The sequence below is a fragment of the Eutrigla gurnardus genome (genome assembly GCF_963514095.1).
Source record: "Eutrigla gurnardus genome assembly, chromosome: 24".
Taxonomy (NCBI): domain Eukaryota; kingdom Metazoa; phylum Chordata; class Actinopteri; order Perciformes; family Triglidae; genus Eutrigla; species Eutrigla gurnardus.
The window spans coordinates 3560834-3584412 of NC_139935.1; the positions used below are offsets into that span (position 1 = coordinate 3560834).

A 23579-nucleotide genomic window follows, 5' to 3' on the forward strand; every position below is an offset into this window, starting at 1 on the left:
CCGAGGAAGGGGGCGTGCCAGTTTGCGCAAGGGACCTCCGCTGACGGGACAGAGCGGAGCAGGCTTTGGGTGTTGCTCTCCGACTGCTGTCGGTAAGTAAAGTCCATCATCTGGTGTCCTTGACTACTGTCCTTACTCTAGTCTAAGATAATATCGCGCCAATGCAGAGTTACGCGTAATGGCGGGATAACACATTACGCGCGTTTTACGCACGCCGGACCCGCAGGATTTCAGCCTCCGCACCGCAGCTTGGAAAGACTGCTCTTCTCAAGTACCTGGCTGCCCGATGAAAGACGGACTGCGCCATGGCTTCTGCTGCTCCGCCTGAGGCGAGGAAGTTCACCCGGGGGCTCAACAAACCGGGCACCGCTGCAGAGCTGAGGCAAAGCGTCTCGGAGGCGGTCAGGACGTCAGTGTTGATGGTAAGAGAGGAACGTGAGTGTTGTGCACTCATAAAGGCAGACTGTATTTACGTGCTTCCTAAAGTTCATCACCTACATCATGTTTTTGAGAATTGTGACATTTCTGTGGTCGTGCATTTTCCCCATGTCTGATTCTGCAGGGTGTCTATTGTTGCAACTTTCTCAACGAGGTTGCCAGGTAACTGAAACATACACCGCTAGCTCTAAAGGGACACACACACACACACACACACACACACACACACACACACACACACACACACACACACACACACACACACACACACCACACACAATACCTGCACACATCTTTAGTTCATCCGTCATCTGACCCCCTCTGGTGCACTTTGCAAACCACAAAGACAGAAACAGCTGAGCGATGACAAAAGGGAGAACAGGTTATGTTTTGCTCCCTGGCATATGCAATCTAATGAGGATGATAATCATATTGTAAAGGCACGACACCTTCCTCTGTGGTGAAACCCTCTGTCCTCATCCCGAGGGACTCGCCGCCACTAGACTGTTGCATAATGGTGATCAATGTGCCATTCTTCTGCATCTAATGGCTTTTACTGTCAGTTATGGCTGCTGTCTCGCTCCGTGGGCCTACTGATGTTGTAATAAAGCCATCAAAAGACTCAGATAGTTCCAGATATGACACCTAGGAGTAGGTTTTAGGGTTTCTTGTGACTTCATAAAGCTGTTTAACTCGCTATCATGGTAGAGAAGTGGAAAAAATAGAGCCTGATTTAAAAAATACAGGATGCAAAAATACCACATAATCGTGGTCATGATATTTTCCAGGAGCCCTGAATCTCACCTTAACTGTTAAATTCATCTGTGCTCCAATATTTTTTGAAGTGGTCATATGATAGGGGCGGCTCAGGCGAACAGCCGCTGACCAGTGAGCATGAGATCTGGTCAGTGCTAATGAGTTTGGGTCATCGTGTTACACTGGCACACTGTGCATCATCGCCTTCATTGTACTGCGGAGTGGAGCGTATACTTCTAGTCATATAAAACGAAGACATGCTCAAGGCTCACTTCTGATTAATAAAACTAAATCGTCTGTGGATTACCTGCCTAAATAACTACATTTAAAAAGTGTGAATTTTTTTTTTGTCAGCACTACATTAAATGCATTTCGAACTCCGTGACCCAGAATGCACTCTGAGGCTCAGAATAGCTGCCTTAAAGGAATGCTTCCAACTTTTGAGAAATTTGTTTATTCGCTTTCCTGCACGCCGTTAATTAGCTCTGCCCTTCCTCTCCTCTCTTGCTCCACATTACACCATCATTATCAGATAAAAGTCTCTCATCATCATCACTATGCTATAAAACGACCCATGACGAGTAAATAAGTGCCCTTTTACCTCATTTCAGCAACTATGTGTACATTAAAGGCTGAATTAGCAGAAATCTGTTGTACTTTTTTATGGTGGATCACAACGTTTACATCTGGGTCCCATTATGTTATGGTGCTTCTGTGTGAACTTCCTTTCTGCTCTATTTTTGCCGGCGTACTTACGCTGCAGCTGTTTCCCCTGCCCATTTGACATGGAGACTGACATGCTGGCATGGTAAAACAAATATATATAGTGTACTAGACATCAAAGAATGTCCTCGACGGCTTGGGTTTCACTCAGCGAGACGCGGCCTGGCTGGCTTTGGATGACAAGTTTGATCCGGTTGTCTACGCCGAATCCAAGAGAATGGAGGAAGTATTTAAAAAGACGGGTTTGCATGTGAAGCGACTTAAATGCAAAGCACTCCTCTTCCTGGTATAGTGGAGCACCAATCCATTATTTAATCTTAATCTGGCAATTGTGTCATAGTAGCCTATTAATTCAGGTTTGGGCCACAGTGTGTGGAGTGGTATAATGGATGTCAGATCAGATCCGGGGGCTGTGTTTAATAATGGATGAGACGATGGGAGGCTATTTTTAAATGTGCCCCCTCTCTCCTCTGTAACTTGCTGTCACACTTAGCAGTTAGGGGACCATCAATTATGAATACTGCATATGTGGTAAATCATCTCGTGTCAAGACTGAGGCCAGATCAGGCGAGTTCGACGCTCGCACACATCGTATCTGCAGGCTTGGCCGGCTCCGTCTGCTACCTTTGTCAACTCGGTGTAGTAAACTGCGAGCGGTAGAGCAGTAAACAACCCCCGCTGTTTTTAATAATCACTTCCAACTGTTGGAAACGCTTGCTTCGAGGTTTTTTACACCTCTGTCTGCCTTACTGGACTGGATTTCTTCATGCGCACACATATCCATAATGTAGAGACGCAACACACGTTGTATGCTCTTTTTTTTCTTCTAGCTATGAGACTCATTTAAGATAGCAATGGGATGATATACGGTTTTATGGATAATCATGAAAGACTAGAAAAGGCTGTGTAGCTCGCCATTATAGAGAAGTGGAAAAATAACCATATTTTAAGAATAAAGACCCACAAAAAAAACCTTTATTCATTATTTTTTTGTTATCAGTGCAGCAACCTTACTGCATCTGACTCCGTAATTCAAGGTCAACTCTACAGCTAAGTGTTAAAGTCATGTCAGTAGCTATAATTGCACTGGTAGTGTGGTAGCGAGGTCACAGCAGCTACGCTGCGACTGCAGCTTTAAAACCACTGCCCATTTAGAGTTTGCAGTTCAAACGCTGGGATTCTACTTAAGAGTGAACTCTGCTTGAGCGGATTTGGTCTGATGAGAGCATAAAAAAAAAAAAAAAAAATCTGGCAGAGATAATCTGCAGATTTGCAGATGCTTTAGCACTGCTGACCTATATCTGTGTCATGATACAGGACTTGTGATGAAGCAGGGCGTTCGGTCGCATGCTGGTGTCACGACTCGCTGATAGCTGAGACCTTCCTGACCGCGTGGTTTCTTCTTTATTTTCGGATACCTCATACTCTGTCGTTACCACCCTGTAAACACACGCTGTCCTTTTGCTTCCACAGCTGTCTGGCATGCGTGTGTTTGTGTATGTCGACAGTCTTGTATGTCATTTGCTTGCCCATGAGCCCTCATTTGGCGCTGGAGATTGACAGAAAGCAGCAGAAGATTCAGCGTCTCTGTAATGCAAAATCCCTCCTTCAGGACAGGACTTTGACTACCAAAACAAAGCTGTGATCATTCTTTTAGAGCCTGCAGGCTCCCAAATGAAGAAGTCTGTTCTTGCCACATTTTTTTTTTTTTTATTGGATGGTTGCTGCATGTTTTTGTTTCTGCGACATGGTGTTGATTCAAGCGCGAGTGGAAGGGAGGTTTCAACTTATTGCAACATCTTCAGCGAGTTGAGGTTTCTTTTGTTGTTTATTGGAATGCTCTGCCTCAGGTTGAGCAGAATGTAACATTACCTTTCACGTTTAGCAGACCAAATCCAAATAGGATCTTTGTGTGTGAAACTATGAACTATGAAAAAATGTGTGCAATCCTAAAGTACGTAGAAAAGACACAATATTGGAGTGGGGATGAATTGATGCTGATTGTGACTGACGGTCTATGATTCTTGTGTTGCCAGCTTCAGATTGCATGTAAATCCACAGTGCAACCGCGAGCACCTTAATCAGATAAAAGCGAAAACCAAAAAAAACATTAGCAGAGCGGGGACGCGTAGGCCTTTCCAGTGAAACGACGCTGCTCCCAGCTGAAAAACATTAAAATAAATTGTGGGTTGTGGTGCTCCAGCAAGATCTGAGAAAATCCCCCAAAAAAGAAATCTGGGGAAAACATTTTGGTGTCTCTTGGGATGTTTGACTTGTACGTCCAACGTCGCCGTTTGATCAACATCTAAAGTTACATGTATTGTACAATTTACTGCTACGAGTAAAGAAAGTATAAAGTATAAGAAAAGAATAAACTGGTGGAATATCTGCACTGTATTTAGACGATATAAAACAGTAGGTTTGTCGTAGTTTCATTTGATTTAGTGTGAAACCGCTCAGTGAACTCCATCTCTCATCTTGCACAACAAGATTATAACGTTACAACCAAAGCTTTTTCATTTCCCTCAACGAGCACGAGGCACTAAGTCCCCATGGCATGACAAATAAACTGACTAAATTAGTGGAGTGCCCCTTTAACCTTGTGTCATTTATTTATAATGGTTACGTGTGTCTTTAATATGACCAGGATTAGCAAAAACAGTTGCTATTTCAATCAGCGGGGCAGCCAGCCTTGTCTGCAAACACTGGGCAGTGACCATAAAAAATGATCTGACCCAGTTGACATAATTGCACTGCCAGAAAATAGAGAAATAGCCATTTCACTTGAGAATAGAAAACAATAATTTGCCTGCCTGAGTCTCCCTCCATGTGCAAGTTAACACATTAACCAGTGGCCTAGTTATAAAAACAGCAGGGTGCCGGTTGGTCTCATTACTGGTTAGTTAGCCATTTAGAGTACTGTAGCCAAAATCCCCTTTTCTATTTTTTGTCTGTGCCCAAGAATCCTGTCCTACCTGCAGGCCTTTCATGAGGCACTCAGTTCCCAAATCACATGAGCATAACCCAGATTCTCTCCTGTGGAGTTCATTATTGGGGGCCTGAAATGAGGTCTCTGGTGAAACTATTGGCACATTTGTCAGAAACGGAGGTAGTTGCCTGATTAGGATCACTTGTTTTTACTATAAACATGCTATGTAATCACACTATATGGATTCCTTCTATCATTCACATGACTGACCATACATCCAACAATAAAACTGTAAAATTCAGGCCTACTTTTGCAAATTAAACCCCAGAACCCCTCACATCAAACCACTGCAGTGAGACTGGGCTGCCATGCCATTACTCTGCTCTGCATGCTCTCTGGGTCACATTACAGTATATTTTGGGCAAAGCTTTCACGATTACGTGTCCCTACCCGGCATTTTTGTTTGATTCATGTGCATGTGGAGGGAGTGTTGCCCAAAATCTATTCGAAACAATGAGGCAAGAATACAATCTTTCTCCGTGAGTCATCAGGCTTCTGTGTTGTTGCAGTGCTAGGAGCCGCCTGTAGGAGGCAGCGGTGATGCATTACCTCTACCCTAGAGGTACTGTACATAAAATGTCATGCTGGAATCACTCCCGACATGTAAAGACAACGACTTGTGTGTCCTTAGAGCTGTGGAGAAGAAGCGTGTCTTTGTTATTGTCAGCGTTTCACATTCGTTAGTCTCGTTAATGATGTAAATATGTGGGCTGGCTAAGTTGCGGATGTCTCCGTGAAGAGGTTATTGGGTGCGTTGTGGGTTGCAGTTTGGATTTCATTAGATTAATGCGTCGTAATGGAATGGCAGTGTTCAAGGAATGCTGTTGAGGCTTTCTGAATGAGAGTGAAAACCGTGCAATGACAGAAAATAGCTTTAAAGGGGGCTTGACGATCAGTCGGCAGCAGCTGTGTTTCCCTTCACATTGGTATGTATGTGAAAAGCTCAATTTGATTCATCTTCCTCAGTTGCTCAACACATTTTTTGGTGACACAGTGAAGATTTAACTCACATGGCGTCGTCTTGAATATATATGAATATTGTCTTCATTTCCAGACAGCATGAATCATGTCCAATATAGCTTAAAAATAATTCAAACTTGTCCAATTATCGGCTGTGTAAGCCCTGCCCCCTGCTGCTATTCTGTCACACTGTCAGCGCTGGCGTGGAGCCCACAGTGTCACACACAGCGCCTACCGCAACTTCTTTCAGCACGTCCATCAATATTTCAACTATAAATGTTCCAAATATCAGCTCCAAGCTCACACATTTCCATTTAACTGCTTCTACTTTCCTGATTTTTATTACGATTCTCCTTCTTCCCCACTTTGCTGCATCATCCACTGAAAAGTAGGTGAGTGTGTTGAGCGCTGATGAAATATTTACACCAGCCACGGGAGAGACGGCGAGGAAAATACAGAGATTGTTAATGTTAATGAGACGATGATTTACAGAGGGTTGCCAGGTTTGTCCTGGCTGTCCTATGACGCATCACGCCTGATGGATCAGGTGTGATGACGTCGTGGGTCAAGAGAAGTTAAACGGTTCCTTTTTATGTCTGGGAGTGACATCAGAAAGATGACTGCACGGCTTATAATTTCATTGGCGGCGTGAGAGCGAGGCTGCAGCAGCTGGGCTGTGCGTCTTGGTAACAGGCTGCTTTTACTGTTGACAAAGCATGCGGAGTCAGAGGAGCGACTGAGCCGTGGAAGGGAGGGAGAGAGAGAGAGACGGGAAGAAGTGAAAGTGACGGGCATGTGAGGGAGGGATGTGACGAGGCTGAGAAAAGAAATCAGCGGAGGAGAGAGAGAGCGTCGGAGCATCCTCATCCCTCCAGCAGCAGCAGAAGGAGGAGGAAGGAAGCGGAGTCGGAGAGTCTACGCCCTGCTTTGACTGAACGAGCTGCTCTCCTCACCCCTCCATCCCCGCGGAGCTGCACACTGGAGGACTCGGCTGAATGATTGGGAATCCTCCTCCTCCTCCTGTGGGAGAGTGACTTTAAAGCGCACCTGACTTTTTCTACATGTAGAAAAGGTTAAGGTTCCCGGGGCGAAGACTTTAGAGATTAGATCTTTTTTGTGTGTTTGGTGGCATTATGGGATGCACCACCAGCGTGGTTCTGCTGGAGGGGCTGCGCTCCATCCTGGAGAGGAACTGTGGCTACGTCAAGGGGGCAGTGGAGATGGGGGCTCTGTGGGAGGAGGAGGAGACGCCGAGTCTGAGGGGATCTCAACTCTGGATTCCCACCACCGCTCTGGTAAACCTGCTTTGAAATATCTCCTCTCTGCTATGGTGCTCAGGGGTAATTTGCAATCAAAATGTAATTGAATTAAACTCCTACAAGGAGGATGAGAATCATTCTCATCTAAACTGGTTATTTGGACGAATTTATATCTGTATTTAATTGGTGACTCCACAAGCTAGAGCTACTTTTCACACCCATAAGATCTTTCTGGAGGACAAAAAATGAATAATTTACAGATAGAGCGTAGACTCGTCGGAGATCAGCAGATTTTTCGGCTAATAATCCTCCTAATAGATTCCCCTGAGGAACTAGATGTAGAAGTCAAGTGTATATTCCAGCGCCCGCCGTCACACAATTACTGCAGCACATCAAAAGCTTAACATTTGGCTGCGAGGAAACCTCAGGATTTGAGTTTGCTTGCACCGAGCAAGAAAAAGAAGAATCTAGCCACGCCGTGTTGCACTAGGATTTATGCACAGTTACATTAAGCTACTTCCTTCAAGTTAGCTCCATTATCCATTAGCCTGTGTTGAATCTGAGAGATTTAATGGACAATCAATAGCGAGGGGGTCAAGTAGGACTGAGTCAAGGACACTCACTTCTACATGTGTTTCCTTTACAACCATTAGGCCGTGCTTGGCCTCACATAACATAGCTAGGTATCTTGTTGTTGTTTATTATTGTGATATATCCATGGAGAAATATTGTAAAGTGGAATGCACATAATGTGGGAAGTCCTGCTACATTGAGACCAGCTTAGACCGGACTAATCCCAGGGACTTTCTGCTCCTCAGCTGAGGTTTCTCTACAGCTCTGAGCCAAGCTCTCTGCACCTCCGAGAGCTCTGACATCATAGAGACTCGGGGAACTCCCCTCTCCCATATCATATTTAACGTGTCCCACATGTTTCCCCCTCTACTACCTGAAGCCACAGTCACATAAAGTTGACCACATGACAAAGCTGCGCTTTCCCTCTTTGATTAAAGGACGTCGTGCGTTTGCAGAGTGTGGACGAACGGCTTGTGACAGACGGGGGAGTTTTAGGTCATGTAGCCGAAGGGGGGAGTCTCGCTTCTTTTCAGGCAACACCCTCACACTTTCTCTCTCCAGGGTGCCTGTAGCGGCGGTCGACTCCCAAACATTACGTCAACCTGCCCTTATGCAATCCTCCACAGACGTGTGTGACGCTCTGTGTGTGTGTGTGTGTGTGTTTGCCTCTTGAGATGGGTGTGGAAGGCTCACATGTCCTAATGAGTTCAAGCTGCTGTGTAAAAAAAAAAAAGAATGGACGCCGTGCTTCTCCTTCACTCTCTGTTTTTTTACTCTTACACAGATGGTCTTGTAAACTAATTTGCACTCCCATCACACACACACGTTCAGCCACAAAATGTGGTGGCGGTATCGCTGGCGTTGTACCAGCGATAGCTCCAGGAAGCGTGATGGCGTGAGGGTGACTTCAGTGCAGGCACGGTCTTTGACAAGAGGCTGATTATCACGGCGAGCTGGTGACGCTGTCGCTGAGGCCTCGGCGGTCCAGTCAGCAGTCCTTCACAGACCAGAGGACAGTCAAGTCATTAGATTTAAACAGGACTTATTATGCGTTGCTCACTTTACACCCTTTTAGTTTATAGTTTCATGTCCACATTTACTTAAAACTCACCTTTTTCATGTGAATAATGCTGTGTTTTTGTCTCTTTGTTTCTATTTTAATTGTAACTTTGAGTTTCAATGCTGCTTCATTCATGAACGCTCACCTCAGTCGGCGCAACAACCTCATTTCACAGCTTCCTGTGTTTTTAAACCGAGTTATTTCTCCGAATGGAACATTTTCAGCGAGTCCCTTTGAAGCGAGTACAGTTAAAACTAAAACAATTTATGCAAATTATGCACAGCGCCTCGCACATCAGAGGACGTGCAAAAAAAAAAGAGAAAGTCACAGCGGTCGCACACACACACTCACACACACACACACACGTGTGTGCACTTTCTTGCCTTTTGTGCTGCATTTGGTCAGGAGCGATGGCGCCCGAAATGAGAGCCTTTGAAGTCCTCCTAACCCGTGGCGTGTCATCCACCTCCCCTCCCTTACATTCTCTCTGCCCCAAATTCCTCTTCCCATAGAGATACATCCATCATGCGGGGAATATTCACTGATAGTAAACATCAGTTGTGTGAAAAGTCTTTAAATGTCATCGTTCTGAAACACACGCTCGGATAGAAAGCAGCCGAGCCTCCGTTTGCTTAAAGATTAAAGGAGAGAGAGTGTGTGTGCTGAGTGGATGGAGGAACAAGAGGCAACTCAAAGTGTTCCTGAAGCAGCAGGAGAGTGTGTGAGTGTGTGTGTGTGAGTGTGTGTGAGCCGGATAAGGATGAAGAGTGTTTTAACTGACCCCGCTGTGAGTGCCCGCTGCAGCGGATGCGGCGTAGCAACAGTTCAAAGCGGAGCCAAATATCAATGGGGAGTAGAACTTTATCAACACAGACGGGCGTCGGAGTGTGACTGTGGCCTGTGACGGTTATTTTTACTCATTTCAACAGTAATGCAGTTCTTCCAATCTCGTGTAGGAGCCATGTGACTCATGGAAGGAGAACCTGGACCATCTTTGGGTCCTGTCATATCATCAGATCATAAAGTATATATATGTAAGCAGGGAACCAGGATAATTACACAATTATGATTGATAACTCTGACCTGAAGTTGACCTGAAGCCTGTTTGTGTCTCTCTCTCCTCCTTTCCCCCACCACTTCAAAATAAAAGCTCAGCATGATGCCTATTTTTCATAACTGTCACAGTATGTTAGCAGGAAACAAGGGATTAGACCTCGTTTTTCAAACTAATATTATTATTATTAAGATTCTCAAGGGCGTTCATACTAATTAAACCCATCCTCAGTTGTCTAACAATCCCTACTACTTCACCGTCTTCATGCAGATAGACAAGGACATTCATGCCAACTAATACCATAATATGCAACTTTTCAAGTTTATACTAATTCATTCCATTCCCACTTTTTCAACTACTTCTTTTTCTTCTTCGTCTCCTCTTTTCTCACCTTTTCTTTGTATTTTCGACACACACACACACACACACACACACACACACACTCACACTCACACACACACACACACACACACACACACACACACACACACACACTGGGCAGGTGGAGCAGACAAGAGGCACTCACCCATTAACGTTTAAATGGGAGGACTGGTCCTTTTCTCCCCCCCTCCTCCTCACTCAACTCCCATACTGTACATACAAACACACTCGAATCCACACACAGCTGCACAGCTGTGGGGGTGGGAGGGGCCCTACCCTTGTGATGAGAGCCAGAGAGGGAGGGAGGGAGGGAGGGAGGCTGGACCTTTTGTGATTCGAGTACAGAGGGAATCTGGCTGGACGTCGGCAAAAGCTCTCTCTACCTTCACACGCCGCTTTGTGCCATGGCAGCAGCGTGTCTGCAGTGAGGCTCACACCTGTGTACAGCCGGGACCGGGCAGCATGCAGGGCCGGGCCGGCAAAGCCCCCAAAAGGGAGATGGTGATAGAGTCTCCACAGCAGTACAAGAGCCTGGCTGAGATTGAGGCAGAGGTGGAGACTGGAGGCTCACAGGTGGCAGCGGTAAGTTCTCACTGTGCCATCTTTGACCGAGAAGCAAACCACATTCCTCTCGTTCTAGTCGTAAATGGAACCAATGTGATCTGTTTTATCTCCCTCTCAAGAGCAGCTTTGAGGATTTTTTTTTTTTTTTTAAAAGCAGTTGGAGGGAAATGTGTAATAGCAGCTTGGGGGTACCCTCCAGGGTTTATGTTGATCTTTTTTTAGGACATGGAGATTCATTAACTGTTCCGCTGCCTATAGTTTGTTAAACACTGAAAAGCAGCATGTGCTATATTTATATTAGTTTGGAAACTTGCCACTTTACTGCTTAAATTGTCCTAAATTTGGTTTATTCTTTAATCAGCAAATGAAGATTACAAATTGCAGTTCTCTTGTTAGGTTATAGTATTATGTAACTGACTGTATTCAAGTTTATAGAGCATAATAACAGCCGCATATCCATCAGCCTTGAAGTTAAACTTGATCACATAACTGTGTCTCTAATTCTGATTTACATGAGATAATCACTTGCGAGGTCACAGTTCACAGCTGTGTGTTGTTATCTTCTGTCTGATTGGCAATTATCCAGTTGGAAATCAGGGGGCGAGCGATTTTCTGCTTATCAGATGATCTTTTTTTCATCCAAAGGGCTGCGAGACATGCGGGGATATTTTCATGACGTCATCAGGAGAGTTGGAGGGACGAATGAAAATGTAAATTTATGCTCGGACGACTGTTTAATTGGCTTCGGTTTGATATGTGTTCATTGGATCCAAATCAAGAGGCTAATCCAAATAATGTGCATCACAACCACGCCTAGCGGCTGCAGTCCGGCCGGGGGCGATTTAGAAATCTGGAGCTTTTGGTTATTTTCTTTAGTGGCTGATTTTCCCTTTTCTGTGTTTGTTTGTTAGTAAAGGGAACTTTGCACTTGAGATGTGACTGAACTTTCTGTCAGTCCGTAAACAGCATGAAAACTACGTTTATGGGTCCTTTGGTTGGTCACTCAACTACTTCGGTTCAACCATAACTATAAGAAGTGGATGTGGTCATTGTGATGTCACCGATTCCATCCTGGACTACGGTTTTTGAACCCTCCAGTTTGGCATTTTGTCCGTTGCCATCTTGGAATTTATTTACCCATCGCCATGTTGGATTTTGGCCATCTCTGTTTACTTCCTCAGGATGTTACAATGTGTGTGTGTGTGTGTGTGTGTGTGTGTGTGTGTGTGTGTGTGTGTATGAGAAGATGTGTAAAGGGAAGGGAGGAATCCCCGGGGTCTTCATTGAGGAATGTTAGTCGGCAGCGCTGGGGGAGTTTAATCTCTCGATCAAGAACTATGCTCCACAGCCATTCGTGCTCTAATGGATTTACTCGTATGGGACGAGGAGTCCTGTTTGGGGTGTGGATCTTCCTGCGGCGGGCGTTGCTACGACAGATGTGTCGAGCTGCACTGGACACTATCTACTTCCCTCCTTCAGGTTTTGAACGTGAGCTCGTGACCACAGCGACCGGTACAATGGCGCACACAGACCCCTCGCGCATCCATCCCCTCGCTTCTCTCATCCAGCATCTCCCCCTTTGTTAACCCACATTCATCCCTGTCTGCGCTGCTGTCGCCGTCAGTCAGAGACAATAGCAACTTGTTGTCCAGACAGTGAGACAACCCCACATTCGTGACACTGACACCTTGTATGAATTGTCCAATTATGGGGTCAACAAATGATGAAGATTCCCTAAAACACAAGTATTCCCAGCTGCCACTTGCTGATCCGCCGCTGCGATCTGCTCTTTCAGGTGAAGCCGAAGATCATAGAGCCTCTGGACTACGAGAGCGTGCTCGTGCAGAGGAAGACCCAGATCATCAGTGACGTTCTGCGGGACATGCTTCAGTTCCCCACGGACGACTTCCAGGTAAGACGTGGAGAGAGTTACTTATTTATGTTTGAAGAAAGTGCTGACGAGGCCCAGAGAGCTGGACGGATGGGTGAAACAAACACAGGACTTTGACCCAGTAGATCGTTGTTCATGTCTGGCGTGAAACCAAAACGTACGCTAGCGTATACTGTAAATACTGAGAATATATTATTAATCCACCGCTGAAAATAGTCCCCAACAAATCTTCAGTTTGAATGTCAGCTAAAAAACGATGTTTCAGCTAATCATTATGATTTGTATGAATATTATGCATTTGTGGCAGTTGTTCAGAGATCCTCCTTTTCTTTGTCCGATTTGGAGTTTGTGGTGGGAAATCTTCAGCGTACAGGCCGCTTCCAGACTGTTTCACAATCACTAGATGATGAGTGGTTCTCATTACAAGGCTGTCTGCAGAGCACAGCCATTAGGAACTGCCCTTTGTGTAGCTGTGTGTGTGTGTGTGCATGGTCAGACCCAGTCCGGCCCATCTGTCTAACCTGCCATATGTTTTACATCACTGGGCTTTGAGAGGGGTGGGGGGGGGGGTGCTGCACAGATCCACACATATGGATACACAGTTGCACACAACCGAGCATACAAGAGAGTAAGGGAGGAAGTAAAGTGTTAACTTCCTCTCCATTCAAGTCGAGCAGGAGAGATCCTCGGTTGGATATTAGACCGAATGTGGTCAAGATTGTTATTCCTAGGAGAGTATAATGGTTTAAATGTTCAGATACGCAGACACTTTCATCTCTCCAAGAAGAAAGGGGTCCTCAGAAGACTTCCTCCTCTTGCCCAGATATCCGTGCTAGAGAATGTAATTCCCGCCTGGCATCGCTGTATCTGCCCCGCGGTGTGGCTGCCTGTGGGAACACGCTCCTCCGGCCCCGCGGAAGCCATCAAAGCCCCGCTTTTAATGACTGTGAAAGGAATGCTGTTAATTGGCCGGTGTTAACCGTGTTATACTGCAGTATGCTAATCGCTCTTTCACCTGGACTTTTACAGTTCAGCCACTATCTGCTCACCCTTGAGTTTTTATGATAGTCCTGGCTAGATGATTAATCCCACGACTTTAATGATTTTGTTGCAGAAAATGAGCCGCAAACATTTTTGCATCTTTGATGAAACAAAAGCCTAGAAAGTAGTTTTTCCCTGAAATATCTTTTGCATAGCCGGCCCGTATGACTCGTATTTTTCTCCCTGCGGATGTTTTCACGTATCACTGGACTGAATAATCTCAGCTCGGTTTGGACCAATGACAAGTCTTTCATAACTATTGCAAGAGTGAACTGGACAAATGAGGGCAGAGGCTAAATGACTGTGTATATGCTCGCCAGTGTGAGGGTAAGAGATTTATCACAAAACTAGGTCATTGTGCCACTGTTTCCTGCTCGTCTTTGTGGGTTGAGTATAAAAGCAGACCACTTAGTGGGAGCAAGGGTTGCCAGCCCAACAGTCTTGATGCCCCGAGGCGCCTTTGCTCCTCCGCTGTATATATATATGTCTAATAAGGCTGACAGGGAGAAGAATTAGGGCTGCAGAACATTCCCTCCATCTCCTTTCATCTCTACTTTTTTAACCTTGTTCGAAAGAAAAGTTCACAATTTGATGATCGATGATATGATTGGACAATGCTAATTTTTTAGGTCCATACATAATTCTTCTCATTCCTGGACATACAGCTCATCACGCTCTGTCTGAAATGCTGCGTTTTAAAGAGACTGGACTGGATTCAAACCAGCAGGATGGATCTGTCTGTTTTCATGCCTTCTTTTCTGTCTTAGATCTCCACCCTGAAGCGCCAGGGCAGGACTCTCTTCTCCACCGTGCCAGAGGCTGCAGAGAAAGAAGCTCACTCGCTGTTTGTCCAAGAGGTAAATGAATTCATACCTGGACGTACGCCTGCTTTGTCCATTCTCTATCTCTCTGTCTCGGCCGAAGCCTCACCGTCTCCGTCCCGAACCGAAGCCCTGCTCTGTCGTTTTGTTTGGAGCACAGCCACGTTTTTGTCTCCTTTCACCCAAACACAGGTGCTCCGCCTCCGTCCAGATAACTGGCTCTCACACCCTCAGATCCTCGCGGTTCATAAGTTCAGACCAGCGATTCATCCGGATTATGGTTATGGTGTAAATATAAAGCAGAGCGGATTAGATTTCACAGGAAGCTAGCGTCGACGTCTGTCGGCTGCTCACATGAGTTGGAGAAACTCCTCCACCCTGACGTTTTCCTGACCTGAGGATGGGCTGGACTCCGCAGTCCGGTGGTGGTTCGCGTCATGTTGTTTCAGAGGAGCTGCGTGCTGGGTTTGGTCGGGGTGCGGCCTGATGGAGCCCGATAGGGGATAGTCCCCCATGGCTGCAGCCAGGAATTACATCATAACTACATCTGGAGTAGCTGTGAGGCCTTATACAGATGTGCTGGTCTCTGGATTTACTTTTTCCATTTCGTAGTGACCCCTTTCCCTCAGTCAACATGTGTAATTTTATGAGTGCTTGTTTTATGTGGTTGTGTTAAATGTTTAGTTTGCTTCTCTCTGTAGGAAAGACACGAAACTTTGAAAAACATAATCCCTGAAAAACATGTTGACTAGCAGCATTCCAGGGAACTGGGATTGCATAACTAAAAAGGAACATCCAGACGGGATTGATTTCTCTCGGGGAGGTGGGGTGATTTTGATATTTGGTTTCTGAGGCCTTCCCTGTCTGGACTATATCTGTGACTTCACGTCTTATTTCGCTCCTGTTGAAATGACGCCCCACCCCATCTCCACGTTCTGTCTCTGCAGTGCATCAAAACGTACAAGTCCGACTGGCATGTGGTCAGTTACAAGTACGAGGAGTATTCTGGAGACTTCCGCCAGCTCCCCAAGTGAGTATGTGTGTCGCAGCCATACCAACAGGTGCTGAGAGGTGAAGGTCACTTTCCTGACGATATCCAGGGATATTGTAACTCTTTTGTTTACGGCCCGCTGAACTCTTCTCGGAGGCTCCAAGCTCTTGCACAACAACAATAGAAGGCTTCCTATGTTTTTCTAGCAAGGATAAGCAGAGCTATTCTGGGACCGCCGTTGATTGATTTCATAAACTCTCAAGGGAAATCCCCACAATGTCCTATGTGTCCTTGGTCGGGCCACTTTCCTTAAGGACAGGAATGTACTTCACAGATGTTGCGTATCATGTTTAAAACATTGTAGCAGAAAACCTAGACGAGCCCTGGCCTTCGCCCCCGACTCTGTTTATTCAAGACGTTCCCCCGAGCAAGCGGGGTCTCGTAAAGGTCAAAGGACAAGCGGTCCGTCTGGGGTTGGAGCTGCACTCGGGGAAGCAGCTGCAGTTTTCAGGCAACGTCCTACGAAGCTAAAACGCAAATGTGTATTTCTTAGAGCGACAGTCATGAATATGAACCTGACCTACATATCACTGGGTGTTGTGTCCCTTTATTTAAATTTCAGTAAGGTGCTGAGGCCTGAGAAACTGGCAGCTCACCTGTTTGAGGTGGATGAAGATGTGGAAAAAGATGAGGTGAGGCCACTAATCCAAACTTTCTTTCATTTCACACAAAACCTACGACAAACTGACACTTTCTGGACTTAGAAATTGCTAAAAATCATATGTGAATTAAAAAAAGATTTCTCTTCTTTCCGAAAATCCACACTTAGCCTCTCTATTGTCTTCACTTCTGATTGTCTCGGCCTCACCAAACCCTGACACACGATTCCAACAGAAAGCAAACGTTACACTTAATTCCCTTCCTTTAATACAAAACGTCTGGATGTCTTGTCTGATGTTCAGGACCTTTGCCGTTTCCCAGAACACAAACATGTTCGTGGCATTTGTAGCATATTAAGGGCCCAATAAACACCTCGCTTCAGGCATCGATTTAACGGAAGGCCAGTGACCTTTGATGGACACTCCATCACCGCCGACATCCCTGGAGACCAGAGAAGCGCAGTGTGGATCTAAATGTTGAACGACAGTCATTGACGGCCTCTAATGAACTGGTCTTGTGGGCAATATGTGTACAGACATATAGATGAGAGCGTTTTGCATGCATGTCCTCCTCCTTTAAGGGACAAAACACACAGACATTAATGTTTATTTTAATGTAAGTTACATGTATTAATGTGTGCACCTCCTCCTGCAGGACACGGCCTCCCTCGGGTCCCAGAAGGGAGGAGTGTCTAAACATGGCTGGCTGTACAAAGGCAACATGAACAGTGCGATCAGTGTTACTATGCGGGTGAGTACAGTAACAACATTATTAAAATACAATCACATTTATTGAAGTTAGTGGATTATTATTTTAGGAAGCCACTTGTCATGGAAAACAGGGTCCAGATAAAAAAATACCTAAGTCACCATCAGGGCATGCAAAATAACAAATATAAAAACTTTAAATATTCATAAAGTTCACATAATTAATGCCTCGGGAACTGACAAAAATCAATCTGCAATGTTTACACCATGGAGACGCATCTATTATTTAAATATAGAAGTAACTTTCTGTAACGGAAGCTTCATAGCGTCTGCCTCGCTCATTATGTAATGCTTAGTCTGCTCGTCTTTTGGCATGCAAGAACCAAATCAATTATTCATTCCCTTCCCATCTGTAGTAATTACACCATGTTATCAACATTAAATCAACATTAGGATTTTCTCTACTTCCGTTTGTCTGAAATGTGGAGATAATTCGCCGTCAGCCATATCTTCTGTTTTCATCGTCTAGTCCTTCAAGAGGAGGTACTTTCATCTCGCCCAGCTGGGAGACGGATCGTACAACCTCAACTTCTACAAGGACGAGAACACCTCCAAGGAACCCAAAGGAACCATCTTCCTTGACTCCTGCATGGGGGTTGTTCAGGTAGAGGAGCTTCTGCAACGTTGGTTTTCAAATCAATGTAATGTCATACAAACTTGACCAGGAATGGAAATCACAAAATCAATGTCTGCGCCGCTTTCAGAACAGCAAAGTGCGTCGCTACGCCTTCGAGCTGAAGATGCAGGACAAGAGCACGTTCCTGCTGGCCGCGGACGGCGAAGCGGAGATGGAGGAGTGGATCGGCACCCTCAACAAGATCCTCCACAGCAGCTTTGAGCAGGCCATGCAGGAGAAGAGGAACGGAGACCTGCACGACGGTGTGCATCTTGTTTGTCTCTCAATGCAGCTCAATCTTTTGATGCTCGCTGCACCCGCGGCCATCTTCACGGCGCCCCTACCCCATGGAATTATTCATCTTCCTTATGAAATCTCTCATGCCTGATAAACACTTAATTATCACTATTTTTGCCTTATGTAATCCTCCTCATAACGAGGCAAACACATCATTATGTGATCTCTCCAACAGATGAGGAGCACGGAAAAACAGACCTCTGTTCCGGAAGTTTTCAAGATGGCTTTCAGGTAGCCTGTTTTCTCCATCCGCTGTGTTAAAGCGATGCTCGGCAATGCTGCAACCTGTGTGTGTGTGTGTGTGTGTGTGTGTGTGTGTGTGTGTGTGTGTGTGTGTGTGTGTGTGTGTGTGTGTGTGTGCGTGTGTGCGTGTGTCTGTGTGTGTGTTCGTCTCCAAATGCAGAGGCCAGATGAGGCTGACCCTTGTGCTTAAAAGGAGTGGGACGTGGCAAATGTTATCTGCTGTTTTTGCTTGTTTCCTGGTTCAGGAAAGTGGATGAAATGGATGGATGTTTGGTGATGTTGAATCTCGTTTTTTCTTTGTTTAACAGACTGCCAGAGATATTGAGTCCAAGCTGAGGAGCGAAGCTCGCCTGAAACTGTTCACTTTGGACCCCGACACACAGGTGAGGGAGATGATACCTGACTACTACGCAGTCACTTTTGCTCCTGTTATTTATTGATTTCAGACCAGGAGTTTCTATTGTGGCAAATGAAATGTAATGTTCGACATCGTCTCCTCTTCCCACAGAAGCTGGACTTCTCTGGCATCGAGCCAGACGTCCGTCAGTTTGAGGAGAAGTTCGGGAAGAGAGTCCTGGTCAGCTGTCATGACCTGTCGTTCAACCTGCAGGGCTGTGTCGCAGAGAACGAAGAGGGGCCAACAACTAATGTATGTTTAAATCATTTAAATATCTATAGAAACTACAATAATATTATTTTTAAATCTTTAAAGCAATATATCTCTTTCCATATTTGAGAGTTTATATTATTCTTCACATTTTTTATGCATCGTATCAAACACATAATGCAGCAGCAGTGCCCCTAGTGGAAACCAGGGGAAGAGCATAATATTATTTGCATGCAACACAGCAAAAATGATATGATGATTACAAATTCAAAGGGCAGAAACGTCACAAATGTGAGTCAGAGAGGTTGATTACAAACCACACTCTCATGACATGAATGTGTTCAAATACAAAAACACGCTTCTGGGAAATATTCCCTCGGAAACGAGGCTAAGAAGATCACAGACCGTTCAGAAGGCCCGCTTGGCTGGCCCCCTCGACAGAACGGGTGTTGTTGGCGCGAGGAACGGCCGCTACCATGGCAACCGGCCTGGGCCTCCCACCATGCATTAGCACTAGTCTGAGTCTGGTTTCCTGCCGTCACTCTCCGAGGTCTCTGTCTCCGTAGGAGGAGGAGGACGAGGGATCGCTCCACACTTACGCACTCAGCTGGGAAAACCACAGCTATTAGCTCCTCACACAGAGAAATGGGCTTGTGTAATGGAAACGAACGGTGGAAAGAGTGAATGGGCGGATGGATCGCATCAGTAGTACATTTGGACTTGATGGAAAAATGAAAAGTGCATCAGGGCGTCCCTTAAGCTGTTCTTTCCTCTGCCGTCTCTGTTCGTCTTCCATCACAAAAATTACTTTCCCTTCAAAGGTGGAGCCGTTCTACGTGGTCTTGTCCCTGTTTGACGTCCAGAACAGCCGAAAGATCTCCGCTGACTTCCACGTGGATCTCAACCACCCTTTGGTCCGCCAACTGACATCAGGCTCCGTCAGCAGACAAGATTTGCACATCAATGGCAGCGGTGACGGCCCCCTGGCTGACCGAAGGCAGGCCAGCGGGCTCCCGCCGGGTGCTCTGCAGTACCCCAGACAGGGGGTGTTCTCAGTCACGTGCCCCCATCCAGAGATCTTCCTGGTGGCCCGGATTGAGAAGGTCCTGCAGGGGGGGATCACCCACTGCACTGAACCCTACATGAAGAACTCAGACTCCGCCAAGGTACAGAGATAAGCAGTTAGGATTCACTGCATGCTCACGTCGGCTCAAATGATTAATGTGTGAAATGAATCACGTTTTTTTTTGGCCTTAGATTGCTCAAAAGGTGCTGAAGAATGCGAAGACGGCCTGCAGCAGACTGGGACAGTACAGGATGCCTTTCGCCTGGGCTGCAAGGTATGAACCCCACCAGCAGGTCGTCCTTCTCCAGGCCCATAAATAGACTAAACCAAGAGGATTTATTGTCTTGTGCCACAAAATGTGGATGCTGTGTGGAAACTGAAATGAAAGCCAGCCTGCCGGGAGAGCCAAACCTTTGAACCGCTAGTGTAGAACTGAGATGTGCCCTTCAATGACTTTTGTGTCTCTGCAGACCCGTGTTCAAGGATGCATCGGGAACTTTAGACAAAAGCTCTCGCTTCTCAGCCCTTTACAGACAGGACAGCAGCAAGCTGTCAGACGAGGACATGTTCAAGCTGCTCACTGACTTCAGAAAGTATGCTCTCCCTTCTCTTAAAGATATCACAGTAACTGCTTTTGATTTATTTTTTTTGTTGTAATTGCTTTTCCTATGTCTGTTTCCCCAACAGACCAGAGAAAATGGCCAAACTCCCTGTCCTCTTAGGGAACTTGGATGTAACTATAGACAGCGTGGCCCCGGATGTAACCAGTAAACCCTCCAAATATTTACAAAATCACTTCTTTTTTTTAATTGTCTATTCAGAATCATCAGACTTTAACCAACCCTATTCGTTTCCCACCTGCAGATTGCGTCACTTCCTCCTACATCCCTGTGAGGAGCTTCGAGGGCAACGGGCCGGGCAGCGCTCTCCTGGAGGTGGAGGAGTTCGTACCCTGCATCGCCAAGTGCTCCCAGCCATTCACCATCTATAAGAACCACCTCTACGTGTACCCAAAACACCTCAAATATGATGGGCAGAAATCCTTTGCTAAGGTAAGAGAATTGCACTGCAATTGCATTGCATTGTTAATGTAACAATCCCTTTAATGAGGAGAATTAGGGGGGCGTACCATGTTTATTTTTAGCTGTTTTTGTAGCTGGTTATATGAGCCACACGATGCCCTTTACACGCAGCATAAAATCCTCCAAAAACCTATGACTTATCCTTTTTTTGCAAAGTGGTGTTTTTGTCTGGCTGGCATTCTGTTATCATCATCATATTGTGTTTGCTGTTTAGCTTACAAGACAACTGGCAACCGCCTCTGGCTCGTTCAGCCAAGCAGCAGAGCTGGATAGAATTATCCCTACGCAGAGCAGCAGCTTCTGATTAATGCATTAATGCAGGGTTGGTGTTTTCACCAGGTCAGCTCCATATATGTAGAAACCAACCTGCCTTCTCCCCCACATCTGTCTCTCTGCCCTCTGCATGAAATATGTTCCCTCTCTTCATAGACGCTAATGGATAATGGACACTGAGAGGCTGAGTGGAGAAAGCGTCCGGCTAAAATTGGTTTAAGGGATCTCCTGGCACCGCTTCTTGCTTTTATAATCTACCTTTGTTTCCCTTCTCAAGGCCAGAAATATTGCAGTTTGCATTGAATTCAAGGATTCAGATGAGGATGAAGCCCAGGCGGTGAAGGTGCGTTTACATGTCAGGAAATTACGTCATCATTTCACGCATACAGCTCCTTCACAATCTGTAAAAAACAAATCAAACCAGCGATACGTCGGGACATGGACTCTGAACCTGCTAGTCTTGACTGTAGACATGTTAGACTTGACTCTGGACCAGCTGGTCTTGACCCTGGCCTTGACTAGATCTAGTCTCTCTCTCTGTCATGTTTTTGGATCTGCTGCAGTGCATCTATGGTCATCCAGGAGGCTCACTGTTCACGAAGCAGGCCTACGCAACCGTCCTGCACCATCAGCAGAACCCCGAGTTCTACGACGAGGTACGTCTGCGCTCATGATCATGATCAGTTTGAATAATGAAATGCATTCTGTAATATGTATTTTAGCTCAAAGTCACAAAGTTCTCTCATATTGTTTGAGCACGTTTCAATTCAACCTTGAATCCTCGCTGGAAATGCTCTGTAGAACAAAGCTCCCTGTTTTATGAGGGAATCCACCCCGGGAATCTGTGTTTTTCTCGCCTTTCAGATAAAGATCGAGCTTCCTACTCAGCTGCACGAGAAGCATCACCTTCTCTTCACCTTCTATCACGTTAGCTGTGACAGCAACAGCAAGAAGAAAGACCTGGTGGAGACTCCAGGTAGGCTGCAGCTCCCCCCCCTTTAATGAAAACACCAGTGGGTATTTTAACACAAAAAGTAATACAATGAATTCATGGAAATACCTGGCATACTTTACACAGTGTGAAGGTGGTTTTTACGAGTCTACCACTAGTTTTCACACATGTGGCTCTACTTGTTTAACACACAGTGGGTTCGGCGTGGCTGCCTCTGCTCAGGGACGGCAGAGTGATCATGAACGAACAGCTGCTGCCGGTGGCCGCCAACCTGCCCGCCGGGTACCTCGGCTCCCAGGACGGGGTCAATAAGGTAAGAAGAAGACGGGGTAAGTGTACATTTAATGAAGATGTACACAGACGATTCTCAAAATGGGCTTTATAAACTCAGTAGCTTGGTCGGATATCTGTTAATAAACTCATAAAACCTGCCCTATTTTCTCATAAGAGTCATCTTATAAACTGCAGCCGTATGGTGAAACAGCTTGTCTCCTCATTCTGGTTTGTTATCTCATGTGTGCCTTAGCCTAAATCAACACAGTGCAGCTTTCATTTGCAGTAATTGTTGCCCACTTGTCTTTGCAGCACTGCGGCTCGGAGATCAAATGGGTCGACGGGGGAAAACCCCTGTTCAAAGTCTCCACGCATCTAGTCTCCACAGTTTACACTCAGGTACTTACACATCATGTGCATTAACAACACCTGCATGTTGGAGCAATACAAAAAATACAATATTCATATGCTTCCTTTTAGGATCAGCACTTGCACAACTTCTTCCACCACTGTCAAATCATGGAGTTGTCGGAACAAGCTTCAGAGGGGGAGCTGGTGAAATACCTGAAGGTATCCTGGCCTTTTCTTTCGAATGCGCTGAAACACACCCCTTTCTTCATGCCTCATCACATGCAATCTTGTAATCCGGCGTTCAAGGGAATGACAAGCGAGAGTCTGTATTCGATTAATATAGTTCTCCCAGAATAGATGTGGTTTTCTTCCTTGTAGAGCCTCCACGCAATGGAGGGTCACGTGATGGTCAACTTCCTCCCCGCCATCCTCAACCAGCTGTTCTGCGTGCTAACCAGAGCCACACACGAGGACGTGGCTGTCAACGTGACCAGGCAAGCCACACACACGCACACACACTCTTACACGCCCATGTGTGAAATGCAGCTTCCCTTCAGCAGAACGTCGTGGGTTCCAGTGCTTTCATCTCCCCCAGTTCTCCTTTAATAGCCTGAATCCTCTCATCAGACGCTCACCTATGGTTTGCACGCTCCACATCGTCTTTGAAGCTCTCGGAAGTGTTAAAATGAGGTGTTAGTGCCTTGGGATGAATAATAGTAATCCCTTTCTTTGACTCGTCCCTCCCAGCGAGCTTCACTTCCTCCCGTCTCATTCTCTCATATTCCCATTGTCTGTTTCTCTTCAGGGTGATGGTTCATGTTGTGGCACAGTGCCACGAAGAAGGGCTTGAACATTACTTGAGATCTTACATCAAGGTGCAGTCTTTTCCTC

At 45.9% G+C, this 23579-nt stretch overlaps 1 protein-coding gene across 8 annotated transcripts in view; it reads left to right on the plus strand.

Moving 5' to 3' along the window:
• The first annotated feature begins 84 nt into the window (after window positions 1–84).
• Window positions 85–23579, plus strand: part of dock9b (dedicator of cytokinesis 9b) — a 34152-nt gene continuing 10657 nt past the window's right edge. For 2 of the 8 annotated variants that reach the window (XM_084004042.1, XM_084004043.1), the window contains exons 1-24: window positions 6992–7161; window positions 12553–12669; window positions 14457–14546; window positions 15458–15540; window positions 16124–16193; window positions 16816–16911; window positions 17398–17532; window positions 17633–17807; window positions 18017–18072; window positions 18393–18467; window positions 18593–18733; window positions 19513–19857; window positions 19949–20031; window positions 20228–20350; window positions 20445–20524; window positions 20622–20809; window positions 21390–21455; window positions 21676–21768; window positions 21977–22088; window positions 22259–22377; window positions 22650–22736; window positions 22818–22907; window positions 23067–23182; window positions 23494–23563. In XM_084004042.1, coding sequence (XP_083860168.1) covers window positions 7000–7161; window positions 12553–12669; window positions 14457–14546; window positions 15458–15540; window positions 16124–16193; window positions 16816–16911; window positions 17398–17532; window positions 17633–17807; window positions 18017–18072; window positions 18393–18467; window positions 18593–18733; window positions 19513–19857; window positions 19949–20031; window positions 20228–20350; window positions 20445–20524; window positions 20622–20809; window positions 21390–21455; window positions 21676–21768; window positions 21977–22088; window positions 22259–22377; window positions 22650–22736; window positions 22818–22907; window positions 23067–23182; window positions 23494–23563 — 2772 coding nt within the window. In that variant the 5' untranslated portion in view covers window positions 6992–6999. Of the gene's footprint in view, window positions 423–6991; window positions 7162–10569; window positions 10776–12552; window positions 12670–14456; window positions 14547–15457; window positions 15541–16123; window positions 16194–16815; window positions 16912–17397; window positions 17533–17632; window positions 17819–18016; window positions 18073–18392; window positions 18468–18592; window positions 18734–19512; window positions 19858–19948; window positions 20032–20227; window positions 20351–20444; window positions 20525–20621; window positions 20810–21389; window positions 21456–21675; window positions 21769–21976; window positions 22089–22258; window positions 22378–22649; window positions 22737–22817; window positions 22908–23066; window positions 23183–23493; window positions 23564–23579 lie in introns of those variants that run through there. The other 6 variants (XM_084004044.1, XM_084004047.1, XM_084004045.1 and 3 more) reach the window with 5 other exon arrangements.